The sequence below is a fragment of the Sorghum bicolor genome, chromosome 1 (genome assembly GCF_000003195.3).
Source record: "Sorghum bicolor cultivar BTx623 chromosome 1, Sorghum_bicolor_NCBIv3, whole genome shotgun sequence".
Taxonomy (NCBI): Eukaryota; Viridiplantae; Streptophyta; class Magnoliopsida; order Poales; family Poaceae; genus Sorghum; species Sorghum bicolor.
In genome coordinates, this window is record NC_012870.2 from 73,728,688 (window position 1) to 73,750,056 (window position 21,369).

At 47.7% G+C, this 21,369-nt stretch overlaps 5 protein-coding genes across 6 annotated transcripts; 3 read left to right on the forward strand and 2 right to left on the reverse strand.

Annotated features, from left to right (window-relative positions):
• On the forward strand, positions 535–4,138 carry LOC8081857. The gene is made up of 5 exons (XM_002465625.2): positions 535–895; positions 1,015–1,150; positions 1,663–2,316; positions 2,421–2,604; positions 3,340–4,138. The coding sequence occupies exons 1-5, from the start codon at positions 819–821 to the stop codon at positions 3,366–3,368; spliced, it is 1,080 nt and encodes a 359-aa protein (XP_002465670.1). The 5' UTR covers positions 535–818; the 3' UTR covers positions 3,369–4,138.
• Positions 4,556–6,831, reverse strand: LOC8081858 (probable E3 ubiquitin-protein ligase RHY1A). The gene is made up of 2 exons (XM_002468264.2): positions 6,372–6,831; positions 4,556–5,454 (listed from the first exon to the last, which is right to left on the reverse strand). The coding sequence occupies exons 1-2, from the start codon at positions 6,609–6,611 to the stop codon at positions 4,870–4,872; spliced, it is 825 nt and encodes a 274-aa protein (XP_002468309.1). The 5' UTR covers positions 6,612–6,831; the 3' UTR covers positions 4,556–4,869.
• Positions 7,283–10,343, forward strand: LOC8054224 (BTB/POZ domain-containing protein At5g67385). Of its 2 annotated transcripts, none has more exons than XM_021451859.1 (5): positions 7,283–7,570; positions 7,899–7,968; positions 8,104–8,712; positions 8,836–9,384; positions 9,496–10,343. In XM_021451859.1, exons 1-5 carry the CDS (start codon positions 7,521–7,523, stop codon positions 10,063–10,065), a joined length of 1,848 nt encoding a protein of 615 aa, XP_021307534.1. In that variant the 5' UTR covers positions 7,283–7,520; the 3' UTR covers positions 10,066–10,343. The 2 variants fall into 2 exon arrangements, with proteins under 2 accessions (XP_021307534.1, XP_021307536.1); XM_021451861.1 differs by lacking the exon at positions 7,283–7,570 and adding an exon at positions 7,583–7,780.
• Positions 11,148–14,997, reverse strand: LOC8081859 (CASP-like protein 5A2). Its single transcript, XM_002468265.2, has 3 exons — positions 14,496–14,997; positions 12,049–12,181; positions 11,148–11,695 (listed from the first exon to the last, which is right to left on the reverse strand). Exons 1-3 carry the CDS (start codon positions 14,705–14,707, stop codon positions 11,498–11,500), a joined length of 543 nt encoding a protein of 180 aa, XP_002468310.1. The 5' UTR covers positions 14,708–14,997; the 3' UTR covers positions 11,148–11,497.
• On the forward strand, positions 18,151–18,989 carry LOC8054225. Its single transcript, XM_002465627.2, has 2 exons — positions 18,151–18,417; positions 18,526–18,989. The coding sequence occupies exons 1-2, from the start codon at positions 18,333–18,335 to the stop codon at positions 18,696–18,698; spliced, it is 258 nt and encodes an 85-aa protein (XP_002465672.1). The 5' UTR covers positions 18,151–18,332; the 3' UTR covers positions 18,699–18,989.

Below are 21,369 nucleotides of genomic sequence, written 5' to 3' on the forward strand. Positions count from 1 at the left end.
GTGGTGTTAGGGCCTTGTTTAGTTTCAAAAAAATTTTGTAAAATAGGTACTGTAGCACTTTTGTTTGTTTGTGACAAATATTGTCCAATCATAGACTAACTAGGTTCAAAAGATTCATCTCATCAATTCCGACCAAACTATGCAATTAGTTTTTATTTTCGTCTATATTTAATACTCCATGCATATATCTAAAGATTCGATGTGACGGAGAATCTGAAAAATTTTGCAAAATTTTTTAAGAACTAAACAAGGCCTAGGCTGCCGTGCCGATAAATGAATTATAATAAACATTCCCTAACGAAGGACACAAAAAGAATTGGATAAACAAGCTAGCTAAACAGCAAGCAAATTCCACCTCGAAGTCTCGAACATCACAAAAAATTGGATAAACAAAGCTAGCTAAACAGCGATTCCACCTCGAACAGCACCAGCATATACGCGCATTTTCGATGGCAACAGCTTTTAGTAGTGCAATCTGATGCTTAACAGTGGCATCCCACACCACACAGCCGGCAGTGGAGGAATAGAATAGCCACGTTCCCAGCACGGCATTCCCACGCGCGCGCGCCCGCCCGCCGACGGCCGACCCCCGCAAACGTAAACGCAACAATAATAGGCAGCCACCAGCCCACCATCCCCACCAGCCCAGCGCAGGTAGAAAATAGCGACGAGCAAAAGCGGGCGGAAAGAAGAGGGGGAAAGCCAGGCTCGCCGCTCCCCCACCGCGCCACCAGCCGCAAAAGCGCAAATCCGATCTCTATCTCTATCTCTATCTCTCGAGGTTTTCGGTTTCGATCCGGCGAGCGGGCGAGATCTTCATGGCGACGTCGTTCGACCGCTGGGAGAAGGACCCCTTCTTCCTCGCCGCCGAGGAGGTGCAGGAATCCGCCGATCGGTGCGTTGCCCTTCTTTTCCCCCCAATTTCCTGGGTGGGTTGGCCTAGGTTTGCTCTGCTCCGTTGCGATCGCGGATCTGGTGCTGACCTCTGTCGGTTTTCTGTTTGCTTCAACGCAGGATGGAATCGGTGTATAGGGTGTGGGTCCAGGAGAGGAGCGGCGGCGATTCGGAGGGGGCAAGCGTCAGTGGAGGCCCTTCAGCTGCGGAGCTTCGCCGCGAGCTGCACACGGCGCTTGGCACCGCCAAGTGGCAGGTAAATCTGTCGCCCTCATCGTTCATATTGAGGTTATATTATTATTGCACGGTCCGATTGCTGTAGTCCCCTAAATTCATTAGTGTTTTATAGCCCAATCGGTGTATCCTAGACACTCAGATGTGTAAGTTCTCCTGCTTAACCAATCACTGACAATTGAACTTAGCATGGTGTTTGATTCATTTCTTCTGCTTATTATGAGTTGCCATATTCCCTCTGGGATCCTCCTTTTTTGATATATATGTACTGGGCAGCTTCCCGTTCTTTTTTTTTTAAAAAAAAAGAAAGAGTCGCCATATTAGCATGATGCTTAAACAACCACATTCATGAAAATGTGGATGTGATTGAGGTGATCACAGTACTTGGTTGGATAATGTACCCATCCAGTTATGTCAGTGGCCAAACCTTTATAAAAAATATGTTTGTAATTATAGTGCAAAATTTGAAGATTACTGCTACAAGTATCTTCAATTCAAAAGCTCATTCTGAGATTTGGTTTATCCTTCTTTCAGCTTGATGAACTTGCGCGGGCAATCAGATCGAACGACCTGGTTATCTCAGCAGGAAAAGGCACAAGAGCTAGGCATGATGACTTTGTTATGGCAATTGGCCATCGCATATTAGAGGTTGAGAAAAACTTGAGAGAATCCAATGTTGCAGAGGGGAGGGGGCCGTTGAGCTGGGTTCATTTGGATGAGGATGAACGGGATGACCTTGCAGCTTTCCTATCTGCCAGTCCTTTTCAACAGAAAGACAAAGTGGTCACAATTCCTTCAGCAGGTGATATTGAAGTGGGCAGCAATGCAGCAAGGATGAAAAATGATATATCAACTGACAGCTCCAAGGATTCAGCTGGTTCCACGGATTTGATTTCAGCGAGAGCAAAGGATGATTTGCATCGTGGGCACAGAAGAGCAGCTAGTGCCAGTGCTGATATAGGCTCATGGAGCATGTCAATTCCTAATGAATGTGAAGGAACCACAGAACAATTATCTAATGGCTCAGACAAAATGCCTTTGCTTAAGATAGTGAAAACATGTGCTTTGACGAATACCTTGCAACCTAAGCCTAGAACGAAGTGTAAAAATGGAGCTGTTAGGTGGGCAGGCATTAACCAACAGGATGTTGAAGAGGCTATCCCTCTGAGTACTTCTCAGTTGAGTCAGGTAAATGGATCTTACTCAAATGATGCAAAGATGATTTGCTCTATAGCTCTCTCTTTGGTTATATCTTAGTGCTCTAAGCTTTGTATTCCTGTTCCTCATTGTAGGGTTTAGAGGGATGCTTTGAAAGGAACAAGAGTTGCTTAAGTTCCTGTGATGAGCATACATACAATAAGAAGCTTTATGGTTGGCTCGGAGCCCTTCATAGAAAACTTCAAAGATCTCAGTATCAGATTCGATATGGGCATCCTATTCAATTGATTCTTTTGGCACTTGCTGCTCTTGTAATCAGTAAGTCTGTTTACCATGTCTGTTGTTTTTTATTTTTTTTTCTTTGTTCCCATCAAAAAATACCGGTAGATGTTCAAGTAACCTATATCAGTTGTCATCTTGTATTCTTGTTCAGGTGCTATTAATTTGTCATTCAGAATATGTTTATTACTCAATCCATCCCAAATTATAAGACGTTTGACTTTCTTAGCACCAAGTTTGACCACTCGTCTTATTCAAAAATTTGTGCAAAATATCATTTCTTTTATTGTAGCTTGGTTTATTAATAAATGTTCTTCAAGAATGACTTAAATTTGACTATGTTTGCACAATTTTTTTGAATAAGACGAGTGGTCAAACTTAGGATAAAAAAGTCAAATGTCTTATAATTTGGGATGGAGGTACTTAACTAGCCATCGGTGAGTAATCTTGATAGGAATGTTGCGTTGTGTTTTTGTTTCATATTTCTTGGTCATGGATTTATCAGTTGGTGTGATTGACGTATGCTATACTGAATGCTGTCCTTTCAATATGTGCTGAGTACTGGCACATACGGTGTAGCTTTTTTACTGCCCTTTTACACACATTTGTTAACTTTTCATAGCACCTACATTCATATTGAATCCTTGTTATCAAATTTGTATCTTATATCTTGACCTGACCTGTTTACTGTTATTTTGTCAGTTGTCCTTAACTGTGGCACAAATTTGTGTTTGTCTCATTGCATACGTATTTACCATTTCTTTTACTTTGCAGTTGTATGCATATTGAGGACAATCTGGTGACTATATATATTGGCTCAGGATTGGATTTCTAGCCTCACAAGATCAGCAGCTTGTATGGTAAATTCATTGGCAGTTAAGTTACTTTTGGTCAACTGGATCCTGAGGCATGCACATGTGGCAACTATGGCAGAACATTTTGGTAATCAAGGTTGAAAGGCATGTATAGTGATCTGGTTGGGCAACTTATCTTGCCACATGTTCAGGGCAGTCTGTTTGTCCTTGGAAGAACATCTCCAGGGCAATCCTTGCATCAAAATTGCTTCTGTCATACTTGGATATGTTCTGAATGGTGCCCTGAACACTTGATGCACCTCGAGGACTCAATCCCGTGGTGGCTGGTTGGCACTTATGTAATGGTCCTAGCATAAATTATTGGTGCAGTGGGCTGGTGATCAAGCTGCTAGCAGCCGAAATTGCAAGACTTGTATCATGCATCAATGCTATTGCTTTTACTGCCTAACACGGAAGGGTGGTGAATTTTTGTAGGGGTTGTCATCTGAACTCTAGAGCTCCATAGGGGATAGGTTCTGATCGGAATGTAAAAGGCACTAGAAACTTACTTTACTGTATCTGCTTGTATTGTCACACCTATAACCGAATGAGGAGCATGGCAGCCTTGTCTGCACCCTGTACACTGAAATTAGAGAATGTTAAGCCCCCGGCAGGAATCGGCTGGAGTTGTAAGGTGCCAGTTTGTGTTGATTGTGTAGAACATGCATATTACGGCTATTAAATTCAGTGAAGAATGTAGCACTTTGTTGTGCATGCTATTGTCTTTGCCCCAACCAATCTTGGTATTCCGAACTCTGAAGGAAAGCATTTTTGGTCAGAGTGCTAATAAAGTCCTCTTACAAATTCGTGTTTATGAGAAACCTTGCAAAGGCTCTTCTGTAACACAACTGGCAGCTTCTGCGTGGCCTCAAGCAAAAGGAAGCTCGCCGTCGCCACCTGTCCACTGCGTTCGTTGGCCTATTCTCGGTTCAGCTCAACACAGGTGCTCCGGGCACGACACTTCTGGCCGCCCAGTTCACGTTCTTTAGGGCCTGTTTGGAGCAGTCCCAAACATGCTCTTAGCAGTGCTTCTTACGTTTTAAATTTACTCAATTTATTTGCATTATTGCCTCACAGCATTACAGATATACAGTTCTTAAACAGCAAAGCCAATGTTCCTCGCCCTCCATAGTACGTAAGAAACATGCAATTCCAACTGACATTCAGACATCAGAAAATTATCATAAGTAGAACAGGATCATTTGCTCAATCCCTCGCTTACATACACAGAAAAGGGTGGTTTCTAAGCTATACTGCTATCAGCCTCCACACAACACACAACACCATAGTCCATAAACCTCATTGAGCGACACAACACACATATTCAGGATATTAGAAATGACATGTTGCCATAGGAGCACCGGATTAACTGGGATGCCCACAGCAGCGAATTTTGCAACAGTTTAACTCCATTGTGGTTATAATCTTATTTCCAGCTAAGGGTTTGCCATCAGGATCGTGACCGTATATTTGTTCGACAGTATGGGCAGTCTGCACATTTCCGCACCCATGGCTCCAAGCATGTTGAGTGGAACCTGTGGCCACAGCGCAACCTTATCAGCTCATCTCCATCATAAAATCCATCAAGGCAAATAGAACATTCTGATGATGCTTCTCTGTTATCATCTTTGCTAGCCTCAAAAATCTCAATCTGCAAACGCAGGAAAGCCGCCTTGCTAAGTCCAGTTGACCGGTTGGAGTTAGTGGAACTGACAGTTGGTCTTTCTTCATCTGATTCACTGCTCGGGTGGAACGATGATGAGTGGGGCCGATTTGCCTCGTGCCTCGTTTCTCTATTTCTGAAGTCGATGATTCTAAACACATCGCTAGCAGAAAATTCATCTAATGAGATGGATGGCCTGGAGGCAGATGAACCAAGAGAAACGCCCCTGAGTCTCTCCAGGACACGTGCTTGTGCTTGCAGTACAGCACCAGGAAGCCGCTCATTTGTCCTGAACATCAGCCTATCAAGTCTGTTCCTCCGAGCTGCAGAATCCCCAATGTTGTTATTGTCTATGTACGATAAGATCTGATCCTGCAGACACCAAAAACAGAGAAATATTGGACCCATCACAAACAATCTGGATGAAAATGGTAGCCCATGGCATGATTCCTGAAATGAAGCTGGCTTGGTGTAGATAACAAAAGGGCAAATAGGTGCATAGGCTTGGTCATGACTTCAAGTTACAATTACATATAGCCAACACCCCAAATTAAATGGCTGATGAATCAATTATTTCAAGTGGAATTCAAGGATATAAGAGCAAAACTACTGCGCTCGATGATATGAGCACAATGACACAGCATAGCAAAAAAAAGTTCTAAAGTGTAGATTCCAGCTAGTCCATGACTAGGCAAGGCAATTGCTACATTTCCCATTTGAATGAAATAAAAGGTTGTAACAAAAGGTGCCTATTTCATAGATCAACCCTTGCAAAAATAAAATTGCTGAGGTAATTAAGAAAACTGCAAATAACTATATCCCATCTAGGAAACCTGACTGATGGTAGGGCTACAATTGCACAAAGCGTTCCAATCACTGCTACTATAATGAACAAGGCTCATTTCAACTCTTTGTGCAACATGGCAGTGCCAGTGGGATTATGAAGCTTGGTTCAGAATCTCAGATAGGATTACAATCCGATACATTTCACCAATTAGAACGTTGAAGTTTAACCCCAGTATGTTATAAAAAAAAAGAAAAGAAGTGCAACCCCCGGTAACAAGTGCAATTGCCTAATCCCTATTGGTATCCATTTCCCTAGCTATGTAACCATGAAATAAAAACCTGCATTTCCAGTCATCATTGAATTTGGCGCGAGCGGAAACCAAATAGTGTCAACGAATTCTATAAACCAACGCCCCCCCGGCGGAGATACTCCGATCCAGCCACAACACAACTGATACGACAATAATCAAAGCGGGAGGGGGACTGCGGCAAGGGATTCTCACGGTGTACGACCCGCGGCGACGCGGTGGCGGGGCGCCGGTGTGCAGGTGCTGCCGCACGTCCCCAGCGGCGTCGAGCTGGCGTCGCGGGCGGCACCCGCGTCGCCGGCGCCGCCCGCCGATGCCGTGCTGGTCCCGGAGCGCGTCGGCGTGCGGATCCGGGTCCGGGTCCGGGTCGGGATCGGAGAGGCGGCCCCCACGGGCGCCGCGTCGCGCGGTGAAGAGCTCGGAGGCGCTCGTCATGGCGGTACCGGATGAGGCGCGCGTGGCGGTGCTCTGCGCCTGCGCTGCGCGAGACAGAGATTTGGGTTTGGTGGATGGATTGGATTAAGTTTCCGTGCCCTTCTTTTTTTTAATGCAGCGGCCCCCTGCCCGCTGCCCCCATCTGCTCCCTTTGCTTGTTTTGGGGCGAGAGGGAGAGGAGGAGACGAGTGGAGGAAGCTGCGAGGAGGCACCGTGATGTGCCGTGGCGTGGCGTGGGACGGACGACGGAGGCTAAGACCGGTGGACTAGGCCGGTGACGGCGACGGGTGCCCGCGCTGGATTGGAAATTTCAGTGGTCGCACGCGTATTTGATCACGAGTTTCGTCGTCAACCAGTCATGGCCGGCCGTTCATGCCTTCAGAGGGACGGCAACCGGCAAGAATAGGCGCATTCCGCATGATCTGTGTCGATCTGTTTTGCTGGGCCTTCTTCGGCCCGTACTGAATGGGCCGTGGTCCAACATCATCCCTGGCCCGCAGCTGCAGGGAAAGCTGTCCAAAGTCCAAATCCGCACGCCTCAGCCCCGTGTAGCGCAAGACTAGTCGCCGGAAAGCGACGGCAGAAAAGGCAAGGGGTTTCAGCTACGCGCCAAAGGAACAATCCCCCGGATTGGTCGGGGGCTCCTCTTCTATTCGGCTTCATTTTATCCATTATCCACGGCAGGCGGTGCGATGGCGCCATTGTGTGGCTTCCGGCCGCCGAGGCCAGTGTGCAAGGCAGCTGTGGCGTGAGCGCGATCCAGAGGCCGGCGCACCTGCGTCACTCGCTCTCCAGCACTGCCGCGATCTCCTCTGACGTCGACGTCGCCCGGGATGACACAGCGGGAAGGGGTGGAGCGGGAGAGGTGAACAGCAGCTCGGTTACCTTTTGTGAGTGCCGGGCCGCCAGATGGAGGAGAGGAGGCTCGACACGCCGGCGATGAGGAGAATCAGTGACTGGTATACGTTTCTTCTCCTCCTTCCCTGCTGCTTCTACTTGCTTTACTTTCCATTGGCATGTTGTTGTTGTTTCGCATTTGATTCGACGAGTTCGTGTTAACACTCCGTAACCGCCGCTGACAGCTTGTTCGGATCGATTTTGAACTGAAAACAAACAGCAGTTGTCATCAAGCTAGCACAACACGTGACTGTGCTTTCAGATCTCACATCGTACTCACTGAATCGTTTTGCTTTAATGCGTAGCCAAACCTTGCAATTGGAGTTTATCAAAAGGAAAGTTTTGCCGATCGAGTTTGAAGCTCTTAATTGTTTCGCTTGATTGTTGCAGGATAATGTCACAAGAATTCCCAAGCGATATTACCATCCAGGTTGGGGAGGCGACCTTCAACTTGCACAAGGTAAACAAATACTACTACTAGTACATATGAATCACAGTGCTTCGATATCATAGTTTTCCATGCGTGTTCTTGGGATCATCGATCGTATAGAAAAGCTTGGGTTCTGACTAGCGGGCGGTGCGAACGCTGCTGCAGCTCCCGTTGGCATCGAGGTGCGACTACATACGGAAGCAGGTGTCGGGGATCAACGGCTCCAGGGTCACCCACATCGACCTCACGGGCATGCCGGGCGGCGCCGCGGCGTTCGAGCTCGTCATCAAGTTCTGCTACGGCGAGAACTTCGAGATCACGGAGGACAACGTCGCCATGCTGCGGTGCGCCGCCGAGCACCTGGAGATGACCGACGACAGCATGGGCGGGAACCTGGCCGCCAGGACGGAGGCCTACCTGGAGGCCGTGGCGCTGACGAGCCTCGCGGGCGCGGTCACCGTGCTCCGGAGGTCGGAGGACCTCCTCCCGGTGTCCGAGGAGGTGGACCTCGTCGGCAGGTGCGTCGACGCCATCGCGTACATCGCCTGCAACGACAGCCAGTTCAGCATGCCCATGGGCAGCAACACGAACGGTAACGCCGGCATGGACGTGTCGTCGTTCAAGGCCATCGATGACTGGTTGGCTGACGAGCTGACGTCGCTGCGGATTGACACGTTCCAGAGAGTCCTCATTGCCATGAAGGCGAAGGGATTCAAGGGCATTGCTCTGGCCACGCTCATCATGCTCTATGCTCAGAAGTCGCTGCGAAGACTGGTGAGCTCACCTCATTCTCTGCAATGTATCAATCTACATGTACAAAGTACAGGAAGATCTGATTTGGTACATGCATGTATAGTTCTTACATGCACCTGACAAACTGCTGGGCTCGTGTTGCAGGACACACACGGGAGGGAGAAGGAAAAGATGGACCCGAGGCAGGAACACGAGAAGCGTGTGGTTCTTGAAACCATCGTGAGCCTGCTGCCGAAGGAGAAGAACTCCCTGTCCGTGAGCTTCCTCTCGATGCTGCTTCGGGCAGCGCTGTGCCTGGACACGACCCTGGCGTGCCGGCTCGACCTCGAGAAGCGCATGGCCGCGCAGCTCGGGCAGGCCGTGCTGGACGACCTCCTGATCCCGTCCTCCTCGCCCGACGCCGGCACCACGTTCGACGTCGACGCGGTCCAGAGGATCCTGGTCGGGTACCTGGAGCACGAGGCCGAGGCGGCCCGGCTGGACTACAACACCGACGACGACTTCATCTCGACGGCGTCGCCGCCGCCCAACGACGTTGGAATGGTCGGCAGGCTCCTGGAGTCGTACCTGGCCGAGATCGCCTCGGACGTCGACCTGCCCATTGACAAGTTCACCGGCCTTGCCGAGATGATCCCGGAACGCGCCAGGTTCAACGAGGACGGCATGTACCGTGCCATCGACATCTACTTGAAGGTGAGAAATTAAACACGGAGATCTTCATTGTTTTTTTACTGCCATATTGGTTATGGGTTTTTTCCTCAACTAGATGATCGTTCACTGTGGACTATGGATTCCTGCATGCAGGCGCATCCGCATCTGAGCGAGGCCGGGCGGAAGAAGGTGTGCCGGGTGATGGACTGCCAGAAGCTGTCGCGCGAGGCGTGCGCGCACGCGGCGCAGAACGACAGGCTGCCAGTGCAGACGGTGGTGCAGGTCCTCTACCACGAGCAGCGGCGCCTGCGCGAGGCCCCTAAGCACGCGCCGCCGCCGAGCGGCGTGTCGTCGTTCTACGGCGGCGAGTCCCGGGCCCCGTCGCCGCCATACAGGCCGGCGCCGACGCCGAGCCTCCAGGGCCGGCACGCCCGGACCGTGCTGGACGAGGTGTCGCGGCTGCAGCGGGAGAACGAGGAGCTCAAGATGGAGCTGCTGCGGATGAAGATGCACATGAGGGAGCCGCCCGCGGCGCTCCCGCAGCCCAGCGGCGCTCCACCGCCGGGGCGCCGCCCGCCGCCGAAGAAGGCCGCGGGTGGCAGCGGGGGCTTCATGAACAACGTGTCCAAGAAGCTCGGGCGGCTGAACCCGTTCCTGCGGCTTGATGCCGTGGGCACGGAGCCGCCCAAGGATCGGAGACGGAGGCGCTCCATCGAATGGTGATTGGTGAAGTTGCCCATGCTCATGTGGCAGGCTTCTTTCGTCTTGAATCTTCTTGACGGCAATTTCACTTCATGAACATAAAAATGACTCGATCGCGGAAATGGTTCGAGTTGTGAGTAAATATAGGTAGCAATCTCACTTGGACATAAATAAGCGTTATGCTATGTTAATGAGCATGGCTGTAGGGGTTGTAAATCTGCATTGTACCTAAATCCTAGTACGCAGGGGAACTTGTTAAAAAAAATTAAAAAAAAGGGAACTTGTTGTGTAATTTTTTACTCCCTCCATCCCAAATTATAAGTTATTCTAAGAATCTTGGAGAGTCAAACTTTTCAAAGTTTGACCAAATTTATATGATAAAATAATAATTATTATGATACCAACTAAATATCATTAGATTCTTTCTTAATTATATTTTCATAGTATACTCACTTTACATTACAAATCTTAGTATTTCACTCTATAATTTTGGTCAAACGTGAAAATGTTTTGACTCTCCAAAATTCTTGGAATGACTTACAATTTAGGATGGAGGGAGTACTTCAGTGCAAAACAAAGCTGGTAGCTTAAGTATGATGTCGCTGTGGTAAAACTCCACAAGGGTAAGCGGTATCATTTTCGCTGTACAAAAAAGTTGTGCATGGGCACAAAAATGTCGTTTCCAGTTTCCACTGCATACTCCTATGTAGCCCCAGGCCCAGCCAATATATGTGGACGACACCTGTGAGCCATCGGCGGCCTTGCAAGCGCGGCATTATCTTTTATTGTCGGAACGGTGGTGTAGGCTACAAGTGCATCCCCGGCTTGTGACAGACTGACAGGTGAGTAGGTGACAACTGACAAGTGACACCCTAGATTGCTGCCTTTTGTTGTTGGGCATCCACAGGTCAGAACAAATCAACTAACCAAGAAACAGTATTTTCAGCATCAGCTAAAAAAACAGCCTACCAAAACTGTCACTAATAGTCTCTAACTGGAGCTGTGGAGAGCGAGTATGTGCTGTGTCCGTGTGATGAGCAAACACGAAACGAAGCAATCGAGAATTTAGATACTTCTTCACAAAGATCAGGTCAACTGTAACAGAATATGAAAGTGAGTCCTGCCAACGAAGAATGAACAGATACGCATTCTTCAGCATCACCATTACCCCTCCTCTTCACTTGCAATATACATGGTTCAGGAGTCAGGACATGTTAAAACTCTAACAGCTCCAAGCATTTTACAGGGCACGTAAATAGTAGTACCGCATATAACTGCAAGGTTTCAGAGCAATGCATCTGCAAACAGGCAGTTCCCTATTTCCTTTTTACAGGTTAAACTAGAAATGCTGAGTCATAGTCTCATACTGTCATTATATCCAGTTGTCACTAAAACCGCAATTGGATGCTCAGACTGCTCCAAGATCAGGCTATATCCTCCTCTTCCTTTTCAGCTAGCCGCGACTAGATGCGATCGAATACAAGTTCAGGAGAAGGGATGGTAAGAGAGAAAAACAGCACATGAACTCCATTGCTACTGCAGTCTGGAAATTAGCACAGTGGTTCTCATAGCACATGTCCAGATCTGTGTCGATCAGGGTGGTGACTCCTGCTGCCATGCATGCTCCGGAGAAGGACCCTGCCCATGTGATCTGCCGTCAAACAAGAACACACTGAATCAGAAGATAAATGCGATCCTAGCTCCCCTAAGCAAATCTATGATTCATGAGAGGCAATTTCATTCGACTTTATGATCTGACAACTTATTTGGGTTTCTTTGTGGTACACAATTAATATTCCACATCAGAAAATCAGTATATTGTCGAAAGAGCGTCAGATTAATCCCAGTTATATGGTACTTTTTGTATGTTGTGGTTAGTTCACGACAGAGGAGAGTTGAGAAATTGTTCAACAGAACTTATCTGTAAATGTTACAAATATTATGGAAGATTCACTTAATGATTTTTATAAACATCATGAAGAACAAGTACGATGTTTTACGTACCCCATCTCCAATGGCAAAAAGAGCAACAGTCCGACGATTTCGTAAACAATGCTTAACGAGCAGTGCATATATGTCCACAATAGCTACCGTAAGGCTCCACAAACATTGCAAGATGGTTGTTGCAATGAGGTAGCTGGCAAAAGGAGCAAATCATCAGTTTGTTACACACAAAACTAAACCAAACTAATGAGGTTGGAAAGGCTTGAAGCTGAGGATGCCACAATGCAGCATACAGAAGACATGAATTTGCTGCGACAACCACAAAAAAGGATAACACAGACATTTTGACCCAAGAGATCAACACTGTCCCTGTTTTCTGAGTTAGCAAAAGTTTCAACCACATCTATTACAATCACAATCACATTAAAACAAAATAAATAAATTAATACATAACAAAACTGTACCATGCAAAAAAATCAATTTCTTCTTGTTTACAGCCCATAATCAGCAATAAGTAGTGATTAGTGAACAGGAGATACCAACATGCCCAAGAAGAAATATTAGCTAAAGTGCTAAACTAAGATAGGAAGGTATTTGTTTCCGGACAAACAAAAATTTGCCTTTCTCTTAGGATTCAAGAGCCTGCACTTACTTGTACTAACTATCAATGTTCCCTGTTGGAGCAGTGATTAGAAAGATAACTTTTTATGATAATTCTTCAGAAATTAACTACTAATCCACCCAAAACGTTGGGCATCCTTTGAGCATAGTTTTATAATGAAATACCACATTTGTACCAGGAAACATTTTGTGAGGTAATGGAGTGCCATGATAATCCATGCTTATCATACGATTGGGATCCCTTTGATACCATGGTAATAATACGATGGCTTAACATTCACCCAGAGATGTACAGTGGAGAATGTTTCATACCATATTTTTAAGATAACGAATGTGTAATGACAAGCCTACTTATTAATACAACCCTCTTTTTCTGTCCAGCCCCAGCTCATCGTAATTCAACTCAGCCGTTACAGTCAATTTATAGTCATGTCAATCTAGAACCAAAACAGGCTTGTCACATCTCAAGCCGGAGCAGGTACCAGATTAGAAAAATGGTTGAAGAAGGGATGGGTGTTACTTGAACAGGGTTGAGGATCAGGATCCTACATAGCATCGGTTTTTGCTTGACGCTATCAGATCGGATCATAGTATTGGCATCCTATCAAATTTTACAAATCATATTAATATAAGATTTGTAATATGCTGTAAAGATTTAATTCTACAATAATGATTTTGATTAATTTAATAGACTTATGGTATATTTAAGTGAAATTGTTGACATTATTTTCAATGGTCCTTAACTTTAAATAGTATTTTGTCATGACTAAATCAAGTGATTTATGTCAATTAGTATTGGGCTACCATGAAATTTTATGTTAGATGCCTTCATGTAGGATCGAGATACTATAAAATTTAGGATACATGGTAGAATAGGCATTATTTTGACCTGATAAGATCATACTATGAAAAGATAGGGTATGGATCTGGATACTGACATAATCACAAAATTGTTAGTGAACTAAACCCTTTCCGTATGTTTAGGGAAAAGTACAGCATGATATTTTTGCACTAAAATAGTATTGAACAGAGCTATAGATTCGCTTGTCCACATTCCTTATGTACCATGTACCAATATAAATTCAACTCCAGAAGTTTATTCACCAAAACAATATCCATTTTAGCTCTGCAGGCTGGAGCCCAGTGAGCAGCAGCTGCAGAAAATTTCGACAGTTGAAATGGATGTTGCTAGCGTGCAACTTTTTCCAGAGGACACTCCAAGTAAACTGTCTTTAGTTCACAGAAGGCTTGCCTTTCTTACTCTTATTTTCTTGGATATGTGCCCGCTTAAGCACGGTTTCTTGAAAGAAAAAAAAACAAAGGGTTATATGGGGATGTTTGGATCAATGCCTGCCAGGCAAGGATCTTGATCCCAGGCGCCCAAAACCAGGTGCAACAAAAGGATTTGCAAACGTTGGTACTAGCGTTCAGAGATTTGACCCAAATTCACTGAGAAACAAACCAGACTAGTGAAAATACTTGCTGATGTGAAAGAAACCCGGAGAAAGATGCGTTTTGGTGGCTCAGGGGATTGTCACAGTTAGAATTGCCCACACGTCGTGCAAGAAAAGGAGTTCGGTCTCACACCCCATTGCCGAATCAAGCAAAAATCCAAGACATGAAGTCTTGGGAGCTTTAACAGCAAGTCCCCCGCTCACGGCTCAACCTAACCCAACCAGCTGAAACTGAAACTTCAAGTGTGAATACCCCCGCTAAGCTTAGCTAGCTGAGCTGAGCATCACAGATCGAACCATTCTACTGCTTGTCTAAACCACCAAACCACAATGCAATTCCGAAATCCTAGGCAGGCGACTGGAGAACGAAACTAGATGATGAAGTGGAACGGAAGAGAGAGAGACGGGGAATGAAGATGAGAGGTGGCGTACCTGAAGGCGGTGACGCTAGCGAAGTCGACGGTGGACGACATGGCGGCGAGCGAGATGGCTGCGAGGAGGAGCTGCAGGACGCGGAGACCGAGGCCGCCGGGCGTCCCCGGCATCCCGGGCAGGTCCTTCATCAGCACGCCCGGCGGCTGCTGCGCCGGATCCGCGGGCGCCGCCACCTCCAGCGGGTGCACCACCGGCCTGCTCGCGAACATCTCGGCTCGCACTGCTACCTGAGCACAGCACACACAGGGAAATGCTTGCGGCGGTGGCCTCGCTTCGGCGCGTCCGGGCTCTGGGTCTGTCGGTATCGGCCGGCCGCGGGGTGGCTCGACACGAGGAGGAGGTGGCGAGGGAGGGAGGGAGGAGAAGCGAAGCAGTGAGGCGGCACCGGCAGCAGCTAGCGGCGAAGCGCGAGCGGCTACCCAGCCAGTGCGTGCGCGTCTGGGGTTTTCTCCGCCTACTCTGCTGTGCTGTGTGGGCTGTGCCGGCGTGCCTGCCCCTTCCTCTGTTGTGGTTGGCTGGCTGGCTGGCTGGCTGGGCTGCGCGGTTCGCATCCGCGACCGCGACGGAAGAAACGGCAGCGGACGCGGCGTGCTGCGCCGTGGGGCCGGCGGTGGCGGTGCGCGCATGTGGCTTGAGAGCCAGCCGAAACAGTGCCGCGTCCGGGCGAGGAACGAAGGACGACACGGGGCACTCGCGGTTCGCTGCCGAGCCCACGTCCGAGGAACGCGAACGTGAGGTCCTCCGCTGTAGCTACCTAGCTAGGTTCCCGGCAAGCGCGCGGCGAGTTCACGCACGCCGAGAATGGACGCCTTCGCCCCCACTGCACGCAACTTTACTACAGCCACGTAGGAGTAGCTCTGTGCCTCTGTAGCTTCAGGGAGGAAACTCGTCACAGTGCCAGTGCCACTGCCATGCAGGGGGGGGGTCCACGTCCAAGTGTCCAGTGCAATGGATCAGCACAGCATCTACCGCGCGAGGGCCGGGGTCACACGTGTCTGAGGCGCCCCGTTTTGCCGCCTTGGTGTGTGCCTGTGTGGGTTTGGGGCTATCCGGCTATGGGCCAATCTGTGGCCTTGTTTAGTTTAAAAAAATTACAAAATTTTTTAGATTTCTCGTCACATCGAGTATTGAAATACATGCATGGAGTATTAAATATAGACGAATATAAAAACTAATTGTACAGTTTGGTCGGAATTGATGAGACGAATCTTTTGATTTTAGTTAGTCCATAATTAGACAATATTTGTCAAATACAAATGAAAGTGCTACAGATTCTAAAAAAAATAGAATAAGTGTTGTTTGGACGTTTCCGGTCAGTCGACGCCGGAAACGCGATGGTCCACGCGCGCGCATCGGCAACAAGGGTAATCCGGTCCCGGGACAGCGGCGGCTCGATCGGCGCTTTCTTCGTCCGCGACGTGAACCAAACCACCACCATGGTCCATGGCCTGCCGCACCTCTCGCCAACTTTTGGCCGCCGCGGCTCTAGCTCCCTACTCCCAAGCTGCGTTGGTGATGGGATCCGATGCCGCGTCCGGGTCTCCAATCACGTGCTTGAGTGGCTGAACAATGTGAGCTTCACTGAACAGGGTTAGGCAGTTTTTGGGTCGTGCTCCCGCGCGCAGGTAGACGATGCTTTGTTTAGATTTTTTTTATATATTTTGACAAACATTGTCTAATTATAGATTCGTCTCGTGATTTACAGACAAACTGAATAATTAGTTTTTATTTTTATCTATATTTAATATTTTATGCATATGCCGCAAGATTCAATATGATAGAAATCTTGAAAAGTTTTTGGTTGTTGGGTGAACTAAACGAGGCCTAAATGATGCTTTGTTTAGATCCAATTTTTTTTATTTTAACACTATAGCATTTTCGTTTTTATTTGGTAATTATTATTTAATTATGGACTAACTAAACTTAAAAAGTTTCGCCTCGCAAATTACAGACAATTTTATAATTAATTATTTTTATTAATACTTAATGTTCTGTACATGTATCGTAAAATTCGATCTGACGAAGAATCTTTAAATTCTTTTGAATTTTGGGGTGAACTAAACAAAGCCCGAGAAGGATCCACTGCATTTCATCCCCTTGAGGAGATCTTTTTCTTCCTCGGCACATGGCGGCATGGACGTCCTTGAACCGATGAGCGTTCTGTCGCGATCAAATGTACGGAAGCGGGACATGTTATCGCCACACGACATATACAACAATAATGTAATCAGGCGCCTTTTCATCTGGGTGAGCTAACACTAACCAACGTGGTGGGCCGAGCAATTAGAGATTTCGGTGCAGAAGAGCTACCCCCTACGACAGTTCACATGTACGTTCAAAAACATTTGTTACAATACACCCGTAGAATTTGCAAACCAAATCAGCTTCCATCGGGCGTCCATTAAGAAGCACCTCCAACCTTTCCCATCTGCCCAGATCGAGCAAGTCTTTTCATATTTTTTTTTTCACCACCCCACGCAGCCGGAAACACCACCGTTAGGATGGTCACTTGAGAGCTCACCAAGCTTCTTAGACACTCCATGCATTTTCTCTGTTAAAACTTAAAACGACTCGTTCTTCATTGACACACACACACACACACACAATTAAGGCATAGATTAAAGCTATCCAATTTTGTACCATTCCGTTCTGGGCGGCATTCGTTTTCATTTTCGACCAGCGAGTCCGTTCTTTGAAAACCAAAGATCATTTCCAAAATTTTCATAAGCCCCAAAGAGCGACCGAAGTAAAGCAATTATGGATTGTAAACTCGTTGTTCAACCAAAGTTTGCCAATAGATAAGAAGCTAGCTCCTATTTGCACTCCCGGCGTCCGAGATAACACAGACGGTATTTGCATAGCAACGACACGCTAAAAGAAGATGCAAATGCAGCGGCCTCCTCCATCCCCTCCCCCCCAGCCCTCTGTTAGCAAGATTCTGGTCCGCAACCTAAAAAAAAAACTATCTTCTACCTTTCTCTTTGGGTCTGTCTATTCCGTACTCGAGTGTTGGAACATCGATTTTGTTCTCTCTTTGGACATGGTAGCCTTAGAATTCTCTCTCACTACATAGAAAAAGACGGCGAGAATTGCTTGATTGAGAGCTAAACATGCTCGTAGTAGTAGTAGTCGTCTTCCTTTTGTTCTCGATGACAATTGACAAGTCTATCCAGTCGTATCGCTATGTCTCGCCAACTCAACGGTCTTAGATTATATTTTTCGTGAAAAAAAAAGACGGGGAGGATTTCGGAAGTTCGGAAACAGAGTCGAGAATTTAAGCAGCGTCAGGGTTTCTGGGCCCAGCCCAACACAACAGCTCGCGCGGGTGACCTAACTCCTTCCACTGACACCCCCCCGCAACCACCACTCAACCGCCTCCGCCACATACCCGCCGCGCGCCCATGAATCCCATCTGGGCCCCGCTTTATCAGGACCTCACGCCGACGTGTGCGACGCCGCCTACCGCCTCCTGGCACGTGCCCGCCGCCCCCCCGTTAACTAACTTCCCGCAACCACCCTACCCACCAGCCCCACTGACGCCCGTGCCCCCACGCACCACCCGCGATCCGAGCCCGCGCGTCAGTGTCGATTGAGTGTGAGCATCGGTGCTTCGCGATTCTCCTTCTCTGCCGCGCGTACAAATAGGGAGGGGGAGGCGCAGGCGGAGAGAGGAGACCACCGACCCGACCCCGGTCTGATTAGCAAGGGGAAGCAAGCAAGAGGGAGGCGGCCGAGGAGGCTGGAGGCCTAGGGCCTAGGGGTAGTCCCGTACGGTCTCCTGCGGCTAAGGTCCGGCCGGCGACTGACTGCCCTTGCGTCGCCGTCGGCGAATCGATGGGCTACTGGTGGGATCGCGTCGTGCTGCCGGTGCGGCGGGCCTGGCTGGGCGTCGCGTCCCGCTTCGGGGTTCGCCAAACAGGTACGTACGGCAGCGCGGGGCGGCTCGACGTCGGCGGCGGCGGCGTCTCTCGTACGACGATCTCTTGGGTCTGCTGGTGTGACTGACACCGTCGCTGGTTGCTTGCAGGGCTGTGGAGGCTGCGGCAGGAGGTGAGCACGTGCGAGTACGAGGACGTGCACGTGATGTGGGAGATGCTGAGCCGCACCACGGCGCCGCCGCCCGCGCCCAGGCGGCCCAGCCGGTTCCGGCCGCAGCCGCGGCCGTGGGGCGACAGGTTCCGCCTCTGCCGGGGCTTCTAGTAGATCAAGGCCGCCGCCGCGTCAGCTCCGCTGCTGTTGCTGCGGGATAATAGTGCTTCCGCTTTCTTTTCACTTTTCTTCTTCTTTGGTTTCCGCTGCTTGTATCTATGTATCGTCGTCGATCCCTCCGAGCTCTGAGATGTACTTCCATTCCTCCTCGTGTATGCATCTCGATCCGCCGCGCCTGCAGTCTGCAGATGATGATACCGGGGTATGTGAATGAACAGAGATATTTCGGTTGGGTTATTGTTGTGTTCTTGTTTCTATTACTAAACCACCTAGTTCTCCATCTCTCCCCGTTGCAAAATCATGCCTTTTTTCCCTTTCGATCCTTCCTTGATGATGAATTTATCTATAAAAAAGTGTAGAGTGTTAGGGTATGATTTCAAGACTCAATCGGTAGATCCTACTTTATGCAGCCTGTTGATTCAGGTTGATTTCAAGCAAACCAAATTTAATCTGAGGGAGGGCCCAGGACATCTTCAGTTGAAAAAAGAAAAACTCGTCAGTCTATCAGGAGTAGATTAGAAGAAGGGAGAGTAGGCTCGAAAAAAACGAATATTCCCCGCAAAACACACGAAAGATGGTTTTGCTAGCAAGTTGCACATTGACCGCCGATTATTTGATATATAATCCGATTCTAGTTCCATCGTCATCGTTCAGCAGTCGCTAGATAGGTGCACAAGGAAGAATTGACGTCTCGCTCGCTCGCTCTGACTGACCCGCCTTGATGCAGCTCTGTGCTGTAGTTTTCGGTGCTCACTGCTCACTGAAGCCGATCGATGAGTCTCGCAGACCATCACCGTGTGATCAGTTGATGGCCTTCCTTTACCCAACCAACGTGTCCCTTTAGGCGCACTTCAGCTAGCCTCATCTGAAACCTACATGCTACTGAACACTATCAGCTGCAGCACCCAGCAGCAGCAGCACAACCACCCACCCCTGTTACTTCCCTTCTCTCCCACCAGTAACTTCAGGCATAAGTATTCTCCAAAAGAAAATTAAAGAAAGATAGAAAATTTAAAGAAAGAAAGATGTATGCGCAGAGGTAGAGAGCTTTCGGTCGTTGGACTGACTTTTCGCCTTTAGCATCGCTTGGGTCTTGGCAAAAGACGAGAGCGTCCTGATTTTTAATTGCCCAATCTCCAAACCAAGCCAAAACACGGCCTATCCAACGGGCGGCCACGACAGTTTCCTGCGGGTTCTTCCGATTCTGCTCGGATGCTGCTGTCTCCCGCGGAAATCCGCTCCGCCGCACGGGTTCATTACCACCCACAAACTTAGATTAAGCGAAGTGCTTTTGTGTAAGTATTTTTTTCCTGGTGTTCTGTTACGTGATAATTGGGTACATGTACAGTGCAGTTTCAGCTCAGGGACTGGATATATATATTCAGATCACAGAGAAACGACAGAGATATATACACCGACTACTGTAGCGGCTGCTGTCGCCTTGTGAGTGTACCGTGCGGAGCTCCTGTCTCGTGAAAACTGTCGGTACAGCAACACTGGTGGTAGGGCTGTACGTAGAGTGTAGAGCGCAGCTGATTCGAATGTTGCCAGTAGCTAGCCCGTCGGTGTCATGATTAGCAAGTCATAACCTGCGATAGAAATTAAGCGAAATGTCAAGGCACAACATCTTTCTGACGGGTCCTTTCGCCAATAAAACGGGTTAGGTCTGCAGTCTGCTTTTTTTTTTTTTTGAAGCTGCGTGCGAGCAATTGATTGGGCACACTACGTACCGTTGATGATGCTGCTTGATGCCTGCCGCACCGCACTCGTCTCGCCTCGTGCATGAATTGAAAGCAATAAAGCCGGCGGCTTGTGATGATTGAGTGGTCCTTGCACTTGTCAAGCTTTTACCCGGAGGAGGATGATAGTATCATCATAGTACTAGACTACTAGTATACTACTACTCGTATATTGATGATGGTCGACAAAACATTATCCTACATTATATATATATATATATATATATATATATATATAGGGTCTGTCTATGGATAACTCAGGTGATGTACATCATCTTGTCACCCGAGTGACACAACACGTTAAATCACTTGATTCCAACAAACAAAACAAATCAGGTGATTCAATTATCGCCATCACTCAATTCCTATAACCACAAAATCAAAATCCAACGGACCAAATAAAAATAGATTAAAACCAGAGCAAAAAAATAAAAAAGGCAGATTTATCAGATAATTTCTATGAAAGGAAAATTAGAAGAAGATCAAAGCAAAAATAAATAGAGAAAAAAGACAGATTTACCAGATAATTTCTATGAAAGTCAAATTAAAAGAAGACTAGAGAAAAAAGAAAATAGAGAAAAAAAGACAGACAAAATTAGCATATTATACAAATGAGAAGAGAAATCAAAGCTAAAAAACATAGAAGTGTTCGAATAATCCAAATAACCATTCTCATTTACAAATAACCAATTTACACCAGTTAAACACAAAACTTACATCCAAATCAGAAGAGTAAAATATGCTACTGTAAGATGTAATCTGCAACTAGGAGCACAAGAAACTGGTTGCAGTCGACGAGATCTGAGCCATAGCCGCCATACTCCCTGACGTGGTCACCGCCGGCGACATGAAGGAGAGGAGGAGGTGGTTACCTGACACTGCCAGACGGCACTGGTCCTCCTCCGATGGGATGGCAAGGCGCT